The 22,446-nt window shown below is 40.9% G+C and overlaps 1 protein-coding gene across 1 annotated transcript in view; it reads left to right on the forward strand.

Moving 5' to 3' along the window:
• Nucleotides 1-741: 741 nt before the first annotated feature.
• PALD1 (phosphatase domain containing paladin 1) overlaps nucleotides 742-22,446 on the forward strand; it is a gene marked incomplete in the record, with an annotated part of 1,459,376 nt that continues 1,437,671 nt past the window's right edge. Inside the window, 1 exon segment of the mRNA XM_044056896.1 lies at nucleotides 742-942. Within this exon segment, the coding sequence (XP_043912831.1) occupies nucleotides 908-942 (35 nt within the window).

The following is a 22,446-nucleotide window of genomic DNA, read 5'->3' on the forward strand; positions in this document are numbered from 1 at the left end:
ATACAGAGTACAGTAAACAACAAAATAAATAGGTTGAACCTGGGAACGTGGACATACATAGCCAATTGCTTAGATATGCAAAAAAGGAGGGCGAAACCCCCACACAGTAGAGGTGCACTATTTCGGCTACTTTTGTTCACTTAAAAAATTGTCTTAGCATAATTGGTAGTCTTTAGGTTACACCGATTTTCTACATATAGCTGATGTTTTATTTTTTTGTTAAAATATACAATCTTTTCATATGTAAACTGGATGAATTTCAGCTGTGTTGAGTTGATCAGGTATTGTTTACAAACAAAAACACTTGAACAGAATATGCAGTCTAATAGAATCTCCCACTCATGGGATGATATATTTGTCAAGAAATTAAACCCAGAAATGTTGAGCAGGTTTAAGAAATGTAAAAAAGTTAAGAGTAAGAAATATGCAATGTAAAGAAGCTAAATTATGTTAATATACATTAATGCAATAAACGATGCTAGCACGCATAAAGGGGCATTTCATGTGAAACTAGTTGATGGGGTTAATAAAGGAAAGTATGCTGCAAACAAGACAAAATATTACATCGCTGTCTGAGGAGGAGGAGGAGGAGAAGTGTTAAAACAATACACTGATAAGTCAGTAGAAGTTGCGGTGATCTTTCAGACTATCTGAAGCTAAGGCACTTAACTAGCACATTGGGTGTGGTATTAGGATTAGCAAACAGCTGAAATACTGAGAGAGTGGGTGGGTGTCTGTTTTCAGTATTTGAATTACTGAGTCAGTTGAATTAACTCCCAAACAAATTCAGTGGTACTCAGTCAAGGTTAGAGTACAGGATACACCTATAAAAACTGTGTGGCTAGTTAGAGATGATCAGTAAATATTTATGAAGGATTCATCCCATTTAATCAAGTAAGCTTTAGAAATGCCTAAAGACAGGAAGTTCATTGACCAGCTAAGGTATGTTAAGCTTCTAAAATACTTTAATATTGTGTTGTTTTAGTAGAGCTTAGTGTGTAAATGAAATATCCCACAGTTTGTTGTTTTAACTTTTTTTAATACTGTTTATAAGAGGCTTCTTTTTGCACTGACGGATTGTAGATTTTTTTTCAATTGAGTAATTTTGAAAATGACAAAGATATTTATTTAGTCTTTGCAAATGGGCTAAGATCCATTAGAAGTTATGTTTCTAGGGTAGACTTGTGAGCTTAAAAGTTTTGATTAGTGTACAAATGGATGTTGTGGTATTCAAACTCGAGTATATGTATATGTAAGCATGCTAACAGCCATACCTGGGATCTGAACCTGACTCAGTCCTTTGGACTAAAAGTGGGCTGGGATGTCTTTTAAGTTGCTGTACAAGTTTAGAAAAAAAAATGTATTTAGGATACTCAACATGTACATTCTTTTTCTTTGCAAAACTTCTTTTTTTTGTGTATTCCTGGCAGGAAATATGTTTTTCTGTGACATCTGATACTTCCACATAACACATTGTGGTGCATTATAGGGAGGGCCTGATGAAATGGAAGGTTAGAGCAACAATCTTATGGTGGCACGGAGCAGACAGGCTTGTTTGTGCTTTGAAAGTGGGTTGGAGGTCATGATGGTACTGGTAGAAATGCTACATGCATCTTCACTATTAATACTCCTGCTTACTGCTTCAGCAATCTAAATGTTAAGTAGCGGTGGAAGTGCTAGTGGCTGTCCTAATTCTGGAAGGTCTTCTTCTTTTAGCAGATCACCTGTCCGCTCATGATTGGCAGTGGAGTATTACGGTGTTGAGTTGCCAGCCCGGTGGCCAACCTTCCACGGAAGGTACACACAGACACACATCCCCCCCGTAGGGCCAATTTAGAGTATCCAGTGCACCTACAGCATGTCTTTGGGATGTGGGAGGAAACCAGAGCACCCAGAGGAAACGCACGTGACCCCAGGGAGAAATACGCTTAAAGTTATGTCATTGTACTTATTTTGACCACTGCAGTGATGGTTTCCTTTTCTTTTTTTATTTTACCTTTTATTCAGTGGGCTCTGCTATGGAGTAGTAGTTTCATAGTCTGTCTGATGCCGCTTATTTCAGATAACCACATATGCCCATCCCAGGTCTTTCATTATCTCTTAACCCCCCCCCCCCCAAAAAAAAATTGATTCTTCATGCAAAAGGTTTGTAGGTGGTTATTAAGCATTCAGCCTGAGACCCATTTTAAGCTTGGCCAAGCATACCCCAGATTTACTGAAATATTGCTGATGTGTCAATACTCGGTGGAATTTTACAGTTAAGTTACAAGCTTGTACACATCAGGCTTTCACAGGCTTCCCCTGTCTATTAAGGAGATAGGGCCAAACCAGGGTTAAGTTTGCGATTTCCCATTTCCTAGAAACCTGGCCTTTGCTTTTTTTTTTTTTTTTTTTTTTTATAAGGGGGGGTGATAAGACTCTTGCTCTAGGTGTTGTTAATTTTTATCTTTGTGCTCTTAAGTAATTTTGTAGACTCATGTTAAATACGAGCTACCTTATTGTCTTAGGCAAGTAATACAAGTGACAGCTGTGGAAAAACATTGCTGCAGTTTCTGGAGCAGATGTAAACCTTCATTGTAAATTATCCCTAATATTATTAGCTTTGATTGTACTTGATTTATCCTGAGGGATAAATCTGCCCCTGTAGAACTACTGGCACAAGCTGCTCCTCAGCCAGTTCCTGTAATCGTGGGTGTCTTTCCCAGCAGTCTTCTTAATCAGGTGATCTTGCCATATCTTAAAATGTACTTGTGTGTTACTAAGGTTATTTTCTGGTTAACAGATGAATAAAATAATTTCTGCTCAAGGAAAGTGGGGTAAAATTCAGCTGAGCAGGACTCTGTCTTGTCCCAGCTGTGCTGCATCTACCTTTCAACATGTTTACTTGTCAACAAAACAGACGGACAGATGTGTACTCATTCAGGAAAAGTTCTTGACAATGAGATGTAGCTCCCAAAGGTGATTAGGAAAGTCACTGTTCATCTGAGGGAGTCGAACCAAGAGCACTGCTGAACAATCATAAGTAACAGCATCTCTGCCAAGGCCGTATGCCAGCCATTGTATAGGATGCACAAAGAATGGCAATGGTTTGTTTCACAGTACAGAACCTGAAAGACTTTTGTTACACTTTCTGTAAAAAGTGCATTGTTTCCGTTGGTGACAACATGATAGATTGTTGTGTACTTTCAGATAGCTTTGGCAAGGCTGATTCTCATAGTGTGTTAACAGTAAGCAATTTCAGAAATAAAGCCATGTATATTACAAATGGTGGAGTAATTTGGTCAAGACAAGGGTTTCTAGAGCCACACTAATGTGGCCATCATTAAAGTTGCATAGCAGAGCTCTTATGAAAGATAGTTTTTAACTAACTCTTCTCAACAACATGAAATGAAGGTCTAGAGCTGACCGCAAAATGTGGTAATGTCACCCAGAAATGGGGGAGGGGGGTTTGCAGGGTTTATTTTTGTATTGCATTTGTTTAGGTTCGTCTGAGTGGGCATAAAGCTACCCCATTTTAGCAGAGGTCCTGGGAGAAAAGTCCAGGAAAAATTCCAACATTACTTAAATATGTATGTAGTTGTTTAAATAAAATTTAAAAACTGTATCATTAATTAATAGCAGCACTATGTAATGATGTATAAAACTCTTGGGGGAGAAAAACCCCAGAAATGCATTATATAAAGAACACTATGAGCAAGTCAAAATCTGTATGTGTGAAAAATTAACAGAACATATTTGAGGGGTAGGTTTGTATCACAGAGAATAAATACTGCTTTCCAAAGTACTTTTTCTTTACAATGTAATTTGGAATAATAGATGGCTAACCACAAATGTACCCCTGGTTTAGCACCATCTTCCGTCATGTATAGGGAAATGTGCATACCCCTGGATATCCTTTGGAATAATAGATGGCTAACCACAAACGTACCCCTGGTTTAGCACCATCTTCAGTCATGGATAGGGAAATGTGCATACCCCTGGATATCCTTTGGAATAATAGATGGCTAACCACAAACGTACCCCTGGTTTAGCACCATCTTCAGTCATGTATAGCAAAACATGGGCATACCCCAGCATATCCTTTGGAATAATAGATGGCTAACCACAAATGTACCCCTGGTTTAGCACCATCTTCCATCATGGATAGCAAAACATGTGCATACCCCAGCATATCCTTTGGAATAATAGATGGCTAACCACAAATGTACCCCTGGTTTAGCACCATCTTCAGTCATGTATAGCAAAACATGTGCATACCCCAGCATATCCTTTGGAATAATAGATGGCTAACCACAAACGTACCCCTGGTTTAGCACCATCTTCCGTCATGTATAGCAAAACATGTGCATACCCCAGCATATCCTTTGGAATAATAGATGGCTAACCACAAACGTACCCTTGGTTTAGCACCATCTTCCATCATGTATAGCAAAACATGTGCATACCCCAGCATATCCTTTGGAATAATAGATGGCTAACCACAAACGTACCCCTGGTTTAGCACCATCTTCCGTCATGTATAGCAAAACATGTGCATACCCCAGCATATCCTTTGGAATAATAGATGGCTAACCACAAAAGTACCCCTGGTTTAGCACCATCTTCTGTCATGTATAGCAAAACATGTGCATATCCTTTGGAATAATAGATGGCTAACCACAAATGTACCCCTGGTTTAGCACCATCTTCAGTCATGGATAGGGAAATGTGCATACCCCTGGATATCCTTTGGAATAATAGATAGCTAACCACAAACGTACCCCTGGTTTAGCACCATCTTCGTCATGTATAGCAAAACATGTGAATACCCCAGCATATCCTTTGGAATAATAGATGGCTAACTACAAATGTACCCCTGGTTTAGCACCATCTTCAGTCATGGATAGGGAAATGTGCATACCCCTGGATATCCTTTGGAATAATAGATGGCTAACCACAAACATACCCCTGGTTTAGCACCATCTTCAGTCATAGATAGGGAAATGTGCATACCCCTGGATATCCTTTGGAATAATAGATGGCTAACCACAAACATACCCCTGGTTTAGCACCATCTTCAGTCATGGATAGGGAAATGTGAATATACCAACATATCCTTGCTTGTCCTTTCTTTGGGTTATTTATATGCAAACTAAAAGGGAATGTAAGGCTAGTCGTCTTAAGATCCTCAGGGTTTAATTTAAGTACCTGTGAAGAATAAATATCCTGTCACGTTTAATACTGATAGGCAGCAAAGAAGCGCTGACTATATCCTGATAAAAAATTTCTAAGGAGATTTTTCCATATGAAACAGATTAAATTAAAATCTCCCAAAGCCTAGTGGAATCCAGTTATGAAAATCAGCTCGGATGTCTACACCTTTGGCTCTTTTTTGGGAATTTCTAACAGAATTGAATATTTGTATCCAGTCCATCATCCCTGAGGCTAGTGCTTGGCTTTCAGACCCTAGTTCTGCCCTGAACATATCCTAAGCAAAAATATACAGCTGGATAAAAGCAAAGAGGAATTGCTTTGAGAAAATTCAATCCCAGCTGTGAGCATGTAGGATTGCTACCTCTTATGGTTAATGTGGCAAGTAGAATGACCGTGACCACGTCTGCTGCTCTTCTAAGCTGTCCAACATTTCCTTCATGCTTGGAGTTAACTCTAGACACTACTTTATCCATTTCTTCACAGGGACTTTCTCCCACTGGTAGGTAGTTTGGTAAATCTGGGTTCTGTTCTACATTCTCAGGGGCATCTCGCAATGGAACCAACTTCGTCTTTTAAAACTTGCTGTTTTCAGAACTTGTTGATGCTATTGCAGTTCCAAGGGCCTCAGCATTTAAATGAAATCTTATATGAACAATGCAATTTCTCAAAACCATCTGGAAGGTAAAGCTGATTACACCTTTCATGTTTAACAGTTCATTAATTCTCTTAACTCTTCTTTCAACTTATTTTGTGTAGGGGGAAAGCCCTGCACCCCCCAATGTGGACAAGCCCTCCACACTCCCCAGACTTGTATATACCAAGTAACAGATCCCAATAATTCAGTGAAAATTGAATATTCTGGGAAGTGGCCATCTCTATCTTGGTATATGCAAGTGTGTTTTTTCAGCCATTTAGTCTCTGTTTTTGGGACCTGCTCTAGCAGGTCCTGACATTCAAATGGTTACCTTTTAGAAATTACAAGTTTGACGCCTCTTGGTGTAGTAAATTTTTTTTCCGTCATATTCTGCACACAGGGCATCATACTGTGTTCACCTTTCATCTTTTCTCTGTTTGCAAGGCATTCTGCCAGATAGTGCAGAGCCAGTAGAAAATGATAATTCCAGGATTTGAGTGGTCAGGAAAAACTCCAAAGACAGGTGGACATCCTTGATCTTGAACAATTGCATACCTATCATCTGGTTATCAGGCCCTTGGCTCCACCGTTATGATGCCACCATCTTCAGTGCCACATGAATGGAAATGCTTCTGCTGTAGTGTACCTTGATGCCACAAATTACGACAAATATTTTGCTACTAGTTATCACTAATTTTCCACACGTTCATCTGTTTCACTGCCATTGTCCTGACTTTTTCTCTCTCTCTGTCTCTTACTGTTCTGATTAACTATATTCTTAAAGAAGGGTCTGCTAATAACATGTTGGAGGAAGCTGTTATCTTACCCCTTCCCAAAGGTAGACCCTCTGATGGATACAGCCACTTCAAACCTACAGCCTTCCTTAGTTCTTTGAAATAACTGTTCAGGGGCTCTAAAATGTGCTTCATAGTATCTAGAACCCTATATTGTTTCTGACAGCCTGGCAGACACCAGACCCACAGCTTAGTTTGTTTTAGGACAGTCTTGATTAGTTAGGATGTGTTGAAAGGATAGAGGAGAAAGCTGAAGAGTAAGATAAATGTGGCGAACAAGGAAGAAATGATCTAGATAGCTTGTAAGAACAGGATATGGAGGAAGGGGCAAGCAAGATGAGACCAGTTACAGCATTGAACTAAACGGAATATGTAGTGTTATGGATCCTTCTAATGCCGGTAATACCTCAAAGAAATTTACTTGTTTTCTGCAATATGATATTCGAACCATGTGCATTTCTAAATCTGTAGAACAATGGGGGGGGGGGTTACCAAGAAGTGGGAGTGAATGACTAATGACATTCATAATTGGTCAGCAATAGCTGGCACATCTATATTTGTTCTAGATTCACTGCTGTATAACATTCTGATCCATCGACTTTGAACATCTATCAAATTAAGAAATGTTTTGTGTGCACCTGGCTGTCTGGCATGGAAGTACAAGGGTCCTGTTTGCAATCCAAATAACCTGAGTCAGTTTCCATTTAGATGCTGGAAGAGTTGAGGCAGGTGTAGTAGGAGTGTGCAGCTGATACTAGCTCCTCTATTTTGGGGAGCGAGTAGTGAATTGGTGGTCATTTCACCACATGCAAATACAGGCTTGAATGCAAAGAAGTTACAGCTGTAATGGTAGGTATGTGTTTGGCTTACCAAGCCAGTGATGGTAGCACTCGATAGCATGTCGATGGAAACACCTGTTTGTATGTGGGGGAGTGGTATGCCCTTATGGTATCACTGGTGCCCATACCAGCCACCAAGGGATGGAGTTTGGCCTTTGATATGCCCTCATTACTTACATTGCTAGATATTAGCAAGAGCACAACCAATTCCATGGCTGCCTCAGTGACTACCCCCTCCTGTCAGCTTTTGTTTTAATGCAGGGGACCCTCAGCAATGTGGGAATGAATGGGCTCAAGATGCATATGTGGGGAGCTGATAGTCTTCAGGCATGGTAGAAAAAAAAGGACCTCTGTCAATAAACATTTTTTATGATCTAGACGGTGCTTATTTTATTTATGTATTTATTGTTCCTTCAGCCTATTCTGATGGAGGTAAAGTCGAAGTCCGTGAGATTTATTGTTTACTTGACATTTATTGTGCAAAGGGGGTTGTGGGGGGATGGCTGGATGGTTGTGGTTTTCCTGATCTACTGAGGTCATCGTACATATGATCTGGCTTGGCCTTTCATTATGGACGTTACTTGTCAAGCTTGATGCAACACATTTGCTATGGTAGGCTGACCTTGCTGGATTATGACTATAAACTTTTAAGCTGTACAGTCATTTCTGACACTTGTCTTCTGTGATATTATGACACACAAACCTTGGTTCAGGTATTTTAGGCCATCCTCCTAAGATATTTTTGTACACTTGTTACAAATGTACATCTTTGTCCATCTTATGTTTAATTTTCTTTGTATCCGTGAGTTTGCTGTCCATAACAACTAGCATCAGTCTTTGACTAAGAATGGCAGCATCTGTAGTTATGTAGCCTGTATCAGTGAAAGTGTGTTGTTAAATTTGCGCTTTTAGAATGGTTCGTTTTTGCATGTGCAATAAACTTTAAAACTGTTTGTGGTTCCATTTACCTTTTTATTTTTCTTGGATATCTGTAATTATATATATATATATATATATATATATATATATATATATATATATATATATATATATATATATATATATATATATATATAGCATCATATGTGGATACTAAGCTGAGAAGTTTAGCTACATTTACCCAATAAAAATAAGGTTTTGTTATTTTTCCCTCTTAGACAGACTTTTCCAACATACACCATGTGTGAAGTTGTCTCCCTTCCATTTTGGCTCTTCTGGTTTTAAAGGTTGTTTAAGGAAATATTTTGATGTGCAAAAGGATTCTCTTCCAAAGACAGGTTATGCATTGAGTTAAGTCCTTATTGCTACATCAGTTATTGTTAAGGTGGCAGTAAAGATTTAGATCTTTAGAACAGGAGTTAGTTGTATCACTGGTTCTATGGATATGAAGGAAATAAAAAAAATGTACAGGTGTTTCATACCTCCCAAGGTTATAAGGTAAGCTCCCCACAGGAGCTTTTACAAAACTGAGTATAGGGAAAGGGATTTTAGTTATGTAGCAAAACTCGGGGTACCTAGGCCTGTAATTTCCTTGGTAAGGAGTCTCTGAATTAGTCTATATATTTAGAAAGGTACATGCCAAACAGGCTATTATATTCAATGAAGTGTCAAATCAGATATGAATAAAATAGAACTATGAGTTTTTGGGGGTAAACATTTGAAATGTCAGGACTGGGCGGGCAACTTGACACTGTAAAACTCCACTGCCAATCATGAGCGGACAGATGATCCGCTGTGGCGACACTGCCAATCATGAGCGGACAGATGATCCGCTGTGGCGACACCTAACCGGGAAAAGCCGAAAGAAGAAACATTTGAAATGTCAGGACCTGCTAGTGCTAGTCCTGAAACACAGAGACTGGCCGAAAAATGGACTTGCATATATCAAGTCCAAGATAGCCATTTTCCAGAATGTTCCCTCTTTTTCTCAAGGCATGGTAATCTTGAAGTTTGTATATATTAAGTTTGAGAGGTGTGGGGGGCTTTCCTCTCCACATTGGGAGGTGTAGGAGAGCTTACTCCCCAATAGAAAAAAGAAGTAAAAAGAGCTATGTTCATGATTCATTCTTCTCCTGGATTCTCAGTTGTTTTTTTTTCCTGGTGGTACTTGGCAATATGACTGCTGACATTTCAATAGGGAGCCCTATTTTGAACCTAGAGGAAAACCCCTGAAGGATAGTGTGCCAAGTAAAATGGTGGTCCAGTTCAACTGCGACAGCAACTATGAAAACTATCAAATATGCCTATTTTTCTGAATGTGTGAAATGAGGACCTATCGATGAATGCTGTAGTTGATTTATTCTTTTATTGACAAGAGCACTGGAATGCATTATTAGGGTACAGTGTTTAGTGTGGGTTGAATTAAGATGCTGGTACTGATTTATTGTGTGTGAGTTGGCTTGTCTCCAAGGTTGTGCTGTTGTGGATTTATGTAAGGGGACGATGGCCTAAAGTCCTATGTTAGGCTGGAGGTATAAAACCCAACCACCACGTAAACACTTTATTGAGCAAATTCAGAATTGTTTGAGGTTCCAGTGAGCTGAGATGCTGATGGGGTATGTTTAATAGGTTTCTCATTCTATAAATTTATACCCACTAAGCCATGGAGAATGAAACGCTTGTTATCAGTGTAAGTATCCGGCTCCCCATTGACTGCATACATGAATAAGACTCTCAAACTTTTTGTACATCACAGACTTTTTGCCATCCTCTTCTTGAATCTTTACATCCCTAACAACTTTCCCTCCTGCCCTTTAATACATCCCTTTTCACAACCCCCTTCTTAAACAACACTTCTCATCTTGCTCTTTTTTTTTTTTTTTTAACTGCCCCCATCTACTGCTCTTCCCTCACATGCATCCCCTGTATACCCAAGTTATAGACCTTCTAGATGCACCAGCTTGGAACAGGCAGTCTAAACAGAAATACTTCTATACCATGTTCTCTGTCTTATGCCATCACCACTATCCTCCTCTAACTCTAATATTATCCAACCCATCTATAGTCTTTCATAACTTACTGCAATATAAAACCTACATAATGCCGCCGTGGTATGGCGGTAGCATTGTTACCTCACAGCAAGAGGTTCTCCCATTTGATTCTCGGCTGGGCTTGGGAGTGCCTTCTGTGTGGAGTCTGCATGTCCTCCCCGCGGTTGGGTAGTGTTTGAAAGACATGCGTGCGTAAATGGACTTGCCTTCGTTGAAGGTTGGGCATTGAGCTGGCACCTCGGCATTTCCTAAAAATCTATTGCCAATCATTAGCGGATTGGAGTTCCACTGTGGTGCCCCCTTACCGGGAAAAGCCGAAAGACAAACAATAACTGCAATATAAAACCTATGCAATACTAAAATCCCTTCCTACATAATTTTATAACTAACTTCATTCTGTATCTTGAACTCCTTGCAATTGTTTGTCACGAGGAAAACCGTTCTTATTACTTAAATTAATAAGCACCTATCCAGGCATGTCCATGGGTCAGCTCCCATTGTTTTCTCCTCTCCACTTGATGAATTTGGGAATCTTGGGGCAATTGCCTCATGTACACAGACAACCTTCTCCTCCTACCACCCAACACTACAGCCTGTGAGAGATGCACTTATATAGCCAAACTGGAAGCCAAGCTCTCCGGCCAAGACTGGACTATACAGTCAAGAGGAGAAGGTTAACACCTGCATCACACCACACTCGACACATAGTCCTTCAAAACCCACACATGTAAACACAAAGCACACATATTCATGGAGGCACTCAATAAAAATCTGCCCAAGCAATAGAGACCTCCCAAGCTGAAATGCAGACAACCACCACCACCCCCCTCAACACTACCCAAATGACACACCGCCCACAAAATCAGTGTGCCACTCAACCTCAGCCCATAAGGCAAAACAACGTACCCAACACACTAGTCAAAGGTGACTCTATAGTCGGGCACATTGATGTCCCACTCACCAGGCTAAACAAGGAGAAAGTTACTGTCAGCTGCCTGTCGTGTGCCAGGATCTGCCACATAACGCATGCACTCAGGTCACTCCACAACAAGTACAAATACTGCTCTGTCATTGTCCGTGTTGGTGTGAATGACCTGAGATGTACCTTTCTGGACTACATGAAAAGAGACATGGAGGAGCTCACGGGTCTTGTAGCCCAGGCAGGTATGACCCTAGCCCTGAGTAGCATCCTGCCATCGCCCAGAGTGATTCCACAGTACAAGGGCAAAATGATTGACTTCAGCAATTGGCTAAACTTCTGGTGTCATACTAATGGGATCCAGTATGTTTGCCTGGGATGACATGGTTGACGGACCACAATGCTTGGCCAGAGATGTCCTGCACCTGTCGCCTCTGGGATTCCAGATACTGGCGAAAGCTCTTGCCAGCCCTATAGTGCCTTTTTTAGGCAAGGTTCAAATGCTAAACTCACCACCATAACAGGCACAAGCAAACAAACTACTCAATGCTAGAAGTCTAAACCTCAAAATGCACTCACTCGAGGCACTTCTTAAAATGGAGAGCATCAGCATCTGTGCAGTGATAGAGACCTGGTTCAAGGCTCCAGAGAGCACCCCTGCATTATCGAGCAATAATTCATACCACACCTTTCGGCCATGGAACCTGGACTGAAACACTAAAGGTGGAGGCGTGTCCATATTCATTAAGGATATCCACACTTCCAGGCTAGTTGCTTAACATAGTGAATCTGAAATTATCCAGGTGCAACTAACACTGGGCAAGACTGCAATCCAGGCTGTAGCTTGTTGTAGATCTCCCACCATGCCCCAGGATTCCCACTCTTCATTTCTTGAGATACTGGAAAATATTAAGGTATAACCCAATACCTTAATTATGGGCGATTTCAACTACCCCACCATCAACTGGGAAAATGACTCGTGTACCAACTCATTCGCTCAACATTTTCTGGAATTCATAAATTCCAATGCCTTGGATCAGCTTGTCCACACCCCCACCAGGGGCAGCAATATCCTGGACCTGGTCATTACCAATATGGGTAACCAGTGTTCCATGCCAGAGGTCAAATCCTCGCTGGTCAGATCCGACCACAAGCTAATCACCCTAGACATCCATAAATCACCCCCACCCCCATTATGGAAACCACCATCAAAAACTATTCCAAAGCCAACTTCATGCTTCTTAAGACAGAAGTGGCAAACTTCACAACACCCATGCAGATGGAAAATAGAGGTACAACTGCTGAATCTTACACAAATAAACACATACACAAGTGCATGGATCATGCCATACCCTACAGAACCAAGATGTTATCCTCCAAAAAAAGGAAGCCAATCTGGTGGTCCCCTGTCATAAACAAACACTACAACAGAAGGAAGAAGCTGTTGCAAAAAAAGAGTAAAATCCCAAGATTGGAGGAACTCCCTGGTCAGCCTCAGCAAGAAGCTGAGATCCCTCATAAAATCCTCCAAAGCCAATTATGAAAATAAAATCTAAAGACCACCACAAAGCATTCTCCATCTATGTCAAGAATCTCATTGGCAGCACTCCGATCTGCTCTGAGCTACAGCACAATAGCACTAAATATACAGAACCAACCGATATTGCCGACATCTGGGCAGATAGGTTCAGTGCTAACTTTACGCCCTTCTCATCCTCCAAAGGGCACATCTTAATCCGAGAAGAATGCAAAGCTCCTGTAATCAAGGATGAACAAGTAAAGTCCGCACTCTCCAAAGCCAAGAACACAGCATCCATGGGACCAGACAACATCCCAGGCTGCGTACTGCACGAACTACAGAAGAAACTGGCACCCCACCTAAGTACCATGGTTAATCATAGCCTCACCTCAGGCTATATGCCTACTGAATGGCACACCAATAGTTATCCCACTCCACAAAGGGGGTGCCACCACGGACCCTGGAAACTACCACCCCATTTGCCTGACAAGCCTGGTCTGCAAGGCCATGGAACGTATCATCTTGGAGCTTATAAACAAAGACATAGGTGACTTCCAAACCCTGGGCACAACTCAGTTTGGGTTTGTGAAAGGTAGATCATGTCTACTAAACCTGATCAACTTTGAAGCAGTCACTAGAGCCGTAGACGAGGCCAAGGTAGTGCACACAGCTTATCTTGACCTCACCAAGGCTTTTTATACCATCCCCCACTCTGGAATTATAGATAAACTCGCTAAACTTGGCATGAATCCCTATGTCACAAGATGGGTGGCCAGTTGGCTCACTGACAGAACCCACACAGTAAAAGTAGCCGACTCCAAGTTTGACTTCAGACTAGTGATGAGTGGAGAAACACGGGGTTTGGTCCTGAGTCCTTTCCTATCTGCATCTTCTTCTCTGAAGTGCAGGCCAACACAGAAGGTCTTTGGCTAACAAATTTCGCAGAAGACTGCAAACTGGGAGCCATAATAGAATCACCTAATGATGTAGACATTTCTACAAAAGGGTCTCACAGAGACAGTTGCTTGGTGCCAAAGTCATGGCCTCAAGCTCAATGCCAAAGTCATGGCCTCGAGCTCAATGCCAAGAAGTGCATTGTCATCCCCTTTGGGAAAAACTCGGTACCCATGAACTACCACATAGGCGGGTAACTCACTAAACACTGAAAGTGTGATAAGAAACCTCAGGACACAGGTGGACAGTAGTCTGTCCTTTGATAACCAAATCACCACAGTAGTCAGGAAATCCTTCTGTGTGGCACACCTCATCACAAAAGGGTTCTCCTCTAGAAAAAAGGTCATTGTTCCCCTCTACTCATCCTCATCAGACCCATTATAGAGTACATTGCCCTGTTTGGCATGCGTCTCACAAGACACCAACAACAATTGGAAAGGCCACAGAAATACCTCACTAAGAGGATTACTGACCTCAAACAAATGCCATATGCAGACCATCTCAAAAAAACTCCAGTTCTACTCGGTTGCATATCATGCTACACTTAAAGAAATCCCAATCTCGCCTAACCACCTGCTCCAGGGACCTAAACTGTGTCAACGCAATAAACAGAACATGCTGGCGGGAAAGATTCCTGTCCCAGAGACTTCCCATACTCTGGAACAAATTACCCATTCATGTCAAGCAAAGCTCCTCATTGGCCCTCTTTATGAAAAATCTTGACGACTGGATGGGAAATAGAAAATTCACTCTGGGATCACTTATGTGGCACAGGAAAATAATTTTCTTGGGTGGCGAAAGCCAGGGAACCTTTTTGGCTAGGCTTGTGTAGGCCCCAGGGCCGATAGTGTAGTACCTACCTATGAATCTATGTTTTGTTGAAAGTTTAAATAATAGGTTTCAGTTAAAATGTGATGGTCTATACGTGGGACAATGTATTTTTTAGATGTGGTGTTGGAGAAGGGGGACAATGCCTTACTAACTAGGGTTAATCAAAAAGTTGAAAGTGGTAAGTTTCTACATGGTAGTTGTCGTCCCCTCGCACTTTATGATCTATACCATATGGAGAGTTTGTATACTGCATAGGCTGTGTAATAGGGACCAAGATTTTGAAAAAGGGGTGGAAAAGTTGTGTTTTTTTTTTTTGTTTTGTGTGTGTGTGTGAACAGGCGAGGGTATGACAGAAAATGTTGGTAGAAGGTCTTGGAATAGGTACAAAAGTCTATGGGTAATAAGCAGATGTTGTAGAAAATGTGTATAATTGGACAATAATAGAGATGAGAAAGAGAAGGTCTTTTTTTTTGTATCTTAAAAACAGTTTGTTTAGTGTACATCTAGCGCAATCAGTAAATTTTTGGGGGGGTTTTTGGTACAATAAAAAGAATTTTGGGATATTGTGGAAGACCGACCCTGTGTATCATACAAGCATAGAAGGAGCATAGGAGATACGATAATTAGAGGTAGATTTGTAACTCCTAAGGTTAATATTGGAAGGAGAAGTAGCCTTAAAGGGACTTTCTTGTAGAAGTTGTACCTGTTGTAATTTTGTGGTTAGGCTGTTCCCAAATTATTAATGGAAAAAAATGAGAGAAAATATTTTTTTAGATGTGACACTGAGGAGTTGTCTATGTACTTAGATGCCCATGTAATAAATATTATATTGGAAGTAAAAGGGAATTTTAAAAGTTAGAATTTTGGAACATATTGGGGACATGTAAGATGGAGATCCCAGTTGTTGCACATTTTAAAAGAGTATTATGGTAGTAATGTAGAAGAAGGTCAGTGTATTAGAACAGGATAAGGTGGATAGGTTCAATGCTTCTCTTTTGAAGCTTAAAGTTTTACAAAAAGACTATTAAATAAGGTATGAAACTTTAGTTTGTAAGGGACTTGAAATACTCCAATTACATTCTGTATTCAATAAATGTTTTGTAATGACATAATTGCTTATTGAATAATTGGGGAAAATTTGTTTTGCATATAAAGGGTGTGTGTTTTTGTGGTTTCTTTTGTACTCTGAAAAGGTTTCAGCAGAAGTGCTAAGTTAGATTTTATCTGAATAAAATACTACTGTTTAGAAAACTGCTTGGTGGAGTCCTGGTTGTGTGTGCTCTGTTGTTACTTCAATATAAAACGTATGCAATACTAAAAATCTACCTTGCTACATAATTTTATAACTTAACTTCATTACATGTCTTGAAATCCTTGTAAACTTTCCTTACTGAAATAAAAGAATATTAAACTTCTTTACAATGTTTTCCCTTCTGCAGTATCAATCTGTCTGTCTGCTAGATTTTACAGCTGGAACAACTGTATACACTTAATGTTGTACATATTTTGTTGTATATACCTTTCTTGTAATTATTTTATTTGTTTCATGAGAAATGTAACTGCTTTTCCTGAGAACTTCACTTGTTAATATAAATATACTGTGGTGGAGCTTTTCTACCCATACCTCCACTGAAAATGGGCTCTGCCCATTCGGACTTTCCCGGTCAACAAAGACAAGTTTAATAAATGTTGAGGGAACTTGTATTTGAAAATGGGGTGCCAGGTTTCCCAAAAGAAGTAGGTGTTGAGGGTAACCAGTGATTTAATACAGCAGGCACTGGTCTGATCTGAGTATTGAAAGAATATTTGAGAACACATTCAATTTGCAGTCATTGGCAAAACTGGTTAACCACAGACCTTTGAGAAAATAGATGTCAAATAAGAGGAGGCCAAGGATGGAGCCCTGCGGGGCATCACTTGTAACTTACTTCTGACCAGAGGAAGTATCCCTATGTTTAATGGTATGCATTTTTGGTAAGTCCGGTGTCTGTTCAGTGGAGTACATAAGGGCTGATGCTTAGCTGGGTGAGTAAGTACAGGTTGGGGAATGGTGTTGAAGGTAACTGGCCAGCTCAAGGTAAGTAGTATGGACAGACCGTCCCACATCTAAAGCCTTGATGACCCATTCAAAGATGTCAGCTAGACTTAATGTGTCCTTTAAACTAGTTATGGTCAAGTGGATTATTTTTTGCACTCCCCAAGACCATGCCTAACACCCAGTCTGCCCATTTGTTCAGGGGACATGGGAGCCAGGCACTCCCAAGATGGATGAAAGCCTTGCAGTGTATTTGTTCTGCTTGGTGTCCCCTGATCATCCCTTCCATTTTCCAGCAAGAGTTGGGTGATATTGATTGGGTCAGTTCACTTGGGGTGGGGCTTACCCTGTCCTCAATGGCAGCACCCCCCCCCCGAAGTGTCTCCATGTTTACCCTTCCTGTCCCCCCTGAGGGAAAGCATACCTCTGCACTCTGCATGCTGAATTCTCTTCCTGTCAGTTGGCTCAAACTCCACTGAGCAACAATAATACACCTGCTAGGTGTCGCCCATCCCAGAGGAAGGGCAGTTGTCCTGGTATTCCACAAGGGTAAGACAGAAATGGCCACTAATTCCCATTCTTGACTGGCCAGTTGGAGTCGAGGTATTGAAGTATGGTGGTGGTTGTTGCTGTTGTTGATTTATCTCTGTTATTATATTACTTAAATGATCCTAGTGAGACTACTAGGTCACCTGTAGGTCACCTTGTGTAGCAGTACCACATTGGATGTGCCCATGCATCTGTGATGTGACCATGTGCAAGGAATAGGGTAAAGAAGTTGAGGAGGGGTTGGGCTAGGTGGTCCTTATCCCTGGTTCACTTTTGGCAAGTGATGTTAATGGAACCCACAGATTATTGTTCTTTGCTTTGGATAATGCAGTAAGGACCCAAAGTGAGTTGGGCTCCAGTAATTTGGAGCAGATGATGGGAACAGTTGTATAAATAAATGGAATAAAATTAAACAAATTTGCCAGCAAGGATACTGGCAATGTCTTTTGTGTTTACCATTTGGTTTTCTAGTAAGATAAATTAGGCTTTGTGATTGTCCTTTTGTATTGTGGTGACCATAAGTTCAAGTACTCTTACATTTCATAATGGTGTGCATTAGCATTTTGCTCACCAGATTTCTGTAAAGCTGTGATTCTTCAAGGTTATGTTCTGAATATATACACCCATATTCACAGACCTGTCTTTTGTTTTTTCTGTGTACTGTAAATGGGTTAACTTTTTTTTTTTCAATTTAAGGCTTGCATAATATGTAAAGGAAATCTTCATTCATTAATTCTTCAATACTGTCTTTATCCAGTTCAGGGTTGTGGGTGTTAAAGGTTTCTCAACACTGTTTGGGATCAAGACAGAGAAGCTAATTCTGGATAGTATGTCATTCCATCCATACATTGGCTCATTCGCACACTTTACATACCTAAAGGCAATTTAGAGGATTACTAGCTCACTTGCAGAATGTCTTTGGGATGTGGAGGAACTGAAGCCACAAGCAAAAAGGATATTTGCATTCCACACTGAAGCCACCTCAATTGGAAACTTACAATCATCAGCCAGAGTCCCTTCATGTTGGACTGGACTTCTGAGAAGTAGATACCAAACAGGTGAGGACCCAGGACTGATCCCTGTGGAACTCCACTCATGTCATCAGCTGTCCGACTTGGAGTCAGCTACTTTTCACACTGTGGGTTCTATCTGTGGGCCAGTTTGCAACCCACCTAGTGATATAGAGGTTGATGCCTAGCTTGGTGAGTTTTTCTATGATTCTTGAGTGGGGAATGGTATCAAAGGCCTTGGCCAGATCAAGGTAGGCTCTATGAACCACCTTGCCTTCATCCACAGCTCTGGTGACTGACTCAAAGAAGTCAAACCAAGTTGAGCAAGCATGACCTACCCTTCACAAAACCAAACTGTGTGGGATCCAGAGTTTGGAGATTCTCTATCTCCTTGTTTATTAGGTCCATGATGACAGACTTGTCAGGCTAATGGGTTGATAGTTCCCAGGGTCAGTAGTCGCTCCTCCTTTGTAGAGAGGAAGGACTATAGCAGTGTGCCATTGGTAGGGGCAAAGCCTGAGGTGAGGCTGTGATTGAACCGGACACACATTTGAGGTGTCAGTTCACTCTGTAGTTCATGTAGAACACAGCCAGGGATATTGTCAGGTCCCATAGAAGCTGCATTCTTGGCCCTGGATAGTGCTGTTTTAACCTGTGCAGCAGTAATACTGAGTGTCTGGCAATCTACTGGCATTGTGATTGGCCCTTTGGGGGGGGGGGTAAAGTTGGCACTGAATCTGTTGGCTCTGTATAGGAGGTACCATTGTGCAGTACCTCAGAGCAAATCTGGGTATTGCCATGGAGGTTCTTTACATAACTGTAGAAGGTCTTGTGGTTGTCTTTACCATCTGCTGCAATTCTGTTTTCATAGTTAGCTTTAGAGGATTTGATGAGGGATCTCAACTTTTTGTTGAGGCTGATAAAGGAGTTTTTCCCATCTTGGGGCTTCACCTTATTCCAAATCAGTTTCCTCCTCCTGTTGTAGAGTTTGTTTATGGCAGGGGATCACCAAATTGGCTTCCTTTTTTTGGAGGAGAGTGTCTTTGTTCTATTGGGTATAGTGAGACCCATGCATCTGTGTATGTGTTCGTACAGTGCATTGGTGTACGATTCGGTGGTCATGCAACTATTGCCCATTTGCATGGGTGCCGTGAAGTTGACCACCTCTGTTCTTAGGAGCCCAAAGTTAGCTTTGGAGAAGTTTTTCATGATGGTTACCTTTGCAGAGGGAGTGGGAGGGATGTGGATTTCCAAGGTGATTAGTTTGTGGTCAGATCTAACCAGGGAGGAGTTGGCTGTTGGTGTAGAGCAACGGTTGCCCATGTTAGCAATGACCAGGTCAAGGATGTTGCTCCCTCTAGTGGGGGTAAGAATGAGCTGGTCCAGGACATTGGAATGAATGATTTCCAGGAATCATTGGGCAAGTGTATTGGTACATAAGTAGTTTTCACAGTTAATGGAGGGGTAGTTGAAGTCACCCAGTATGTGTGTGTGTTAGGTTGGACCCTAATATTCTCCAGGGTGCTTAGGAACATGGAGTGAGTGTCTTGGGACATGGCTGGGGACCTATAACAGGCTACAAAATGAATTGCTGTCTTACCCAATGTTAGCTGCACCTAAACTATCTCTGCATTATGTTGGGCTACCAGTTTGGAGGTGTGCGCAACCTTTATGAACGCTACCACCTTTAGAGCTTCGGTCCAAATTCTGGGGCCGAAAGGTGTGGAATGAGTTATAGCCTGGTAGTGCAGAGCTGCTTTCTGCTGCTTTGAACCAAGTCTCTGTTACAGCACAAATGTTGATGTTCTCCATTTTAAGGAGTGCTTCGAGTGAGTGTATTTTGAGATTTAGACTTCTATCATTGAGCAGCATGACCCTCAGATTGCATCTGTTTGCAGTCTTGGATTATTTTGATTTATATTTTAAATTATTCTTTAAACTTGACGACTGTATGTCATTTCACTGGGTGAGATGGACATTAGTAGGCTTTCCTGTGAATTTTTTATTTCCAGAAGCACAAATTTATGGCTCTCTATTTGCCTTCATTTGTATTATCATTAGCAACAAAATATAATTGCACTGTTTTACAGTTCCTCTCAGGATGATGTTTTTATACAAAATGCAGTCAAAACACCAACAGTTGCTGTCTTCATTTCCTTCATGTCTCGTTTATGCGAGTACCAGATTCTTTATTGAAACCTTATTGGCATTAAAGCTGAAGGCATTCTATTCTGAACGTATAAAGCACCTTTAAAGGGCTGACAATTTTTGTGAGAAATTAAAACTTCAGTATATGCAGCAGCAACAACTCTATAAAAATGATTAAGTGACTGTGAAACCTTGGCATGCCACTTTAAAGAGTTAGGAAAATTAGGTAACTTGAGTGGGGAGCTCATATCCATAGGAAACAAATGTGATGTGTACCATACTGAATGTTTACTCTTACCAATGTGTTGTAGTATAGCACAGTATCAATTCTTCCATACACTCTGTAAACAAAGCCGAGCACCTCACTAGCCCTCTTCAAGAAAAATCTTGACGAGTGGATGGGTAATAGGAAATTCACCCCAGGGATCACTTAAACGGCCTTGCTCGATATTGGCACAAGGAACTAATGTCCAGCAACAGGACGACTGGGAATATTCTTGGCTAGTCTTGTTATGGCTCCAGGGCCATTAGCCTAGTTCTCACCTATGAACAACATGATTTTCCAGGACTGAACAGTGGCTTGAGGGTTTTAGCTTGTTCTTAAAAATCCAAAATGCTCTTTTTAGAAGTAAAAATGCAAAACGGAGAGTCTGACTGTATCATTTAGTTTTTTTTTTTAAACAAAGGCTGCACCATTCCCTTAACTTTCACTGTCACGTACATGTGGCGTGTTTCCCTTAACTTTCACTGTCACGTACATGTGGCGTGTACCTTGATAATCTCCTTATCTAGAGTATCAAAGTATTTCAGATGGCAAAAATACTGGGCCAAGTCTTAGGATGTCTCTAAGAGGTGCTGACTTCCTTATTGGAAGGTTAGATCTGGCATCTCATTTCTACTACCTAAATAACTGTGTGGATCACTTTTTTGTAGAGCTGTTTCTTCACCTTCCTCACAAACAAATGAGAGTGACTCTATCACACCGTAGCTAAGTTCTGCACTTGGAGTGCACACCACTGTCTTGGACTAGGATTAGTTGACTAGCAAAGTGAACCTGTTGCTCCTCTACTTTGGGTTTAGGTTTATGTATTTTACAAGAGCCATACCAATGATATGCATCTTCTGGGAATTTTTGTTCATTTAAAACCAACCTCACTGCAATTTCTGGAGCAGGAACTACTTTGAGAATGATTTGTTTAGGAAATAACTCTTTAGTGTTTGACACAGAGCTATGCAGATATCTGAAACACTAGTATACATTAAAAAAATGGGTCTATATCAGAATCTGGATTTATCACGATGTTGAATCTGACATTGCCGACATGTAAACAGTGAAACCGCAGAGCATCAAAGAGGTAAACTGAAATCTCTGTAAGGGGAGGTTTCCGTTTTACTTCAATGTAGTGCAGTCTTGGAGTTGGAATATTTAAGTAGCGGGGGGTATGGGGAGTGCAGCTCCCCCCACGTGGGGAGGTGCAGGGGGGCTTGCCCTCCTGCTTAGAGCAAGTTGTTCTGTTTTTTTTTTTAACTTTATTTAATGTTTTTATTAGGTATTTCTATGTTACTGGACTTTGATATGGTGTCTATCATATCTTATTCGAAGTTCAGTAACTTCAAGTATCTAATATAGACCCCAAAAAAATACATCATACTGTTTCACCACCAACAGCTGGGCTAAAAGAGTGAATCTACCTCCTTCACTTCTGATGGATAACATCACCTTCCTCTCTTAATTGGTTTCTTCTGCTCACTTCTTTAGCTGCCCTTCCACCATTGCTTTACCCAGCTAACAGTACTCCGTTATTCTTTTGGTCTGTTATTCTTCTCCCTTTCCCTTGTCTGTCTTTTACGTATTTATTATACACGTTTCTCCTTCCTCCTCTTTTTGTTGCATTTCTTATCTATGGTGTTGCTTGGTTTGATACTAAGACGTCTCTTGTTTCCTCCCCTACCTAACCCCATCCTTCTACCAATGTACTTGTCATTCCTCCCTTCTTTTTATGCTCACAGTTCTCTTCATAGGTTCACAGG

This window comes from Protopterus annectens, chromosome 14.part0 (assembly GCF_019279795.1).
Source record: "Protopterus annectens isolate FY-2018-M chromosome 14.part0, PAN1.0, whole genome shotgun sequence".
In the NCBI taxonomy this organism is placed as follows: Eukaryota; Metazoa; Chordata; order Ceratodontiformes; family Protopteridae; genus Protopterus; species Protopterus annectens.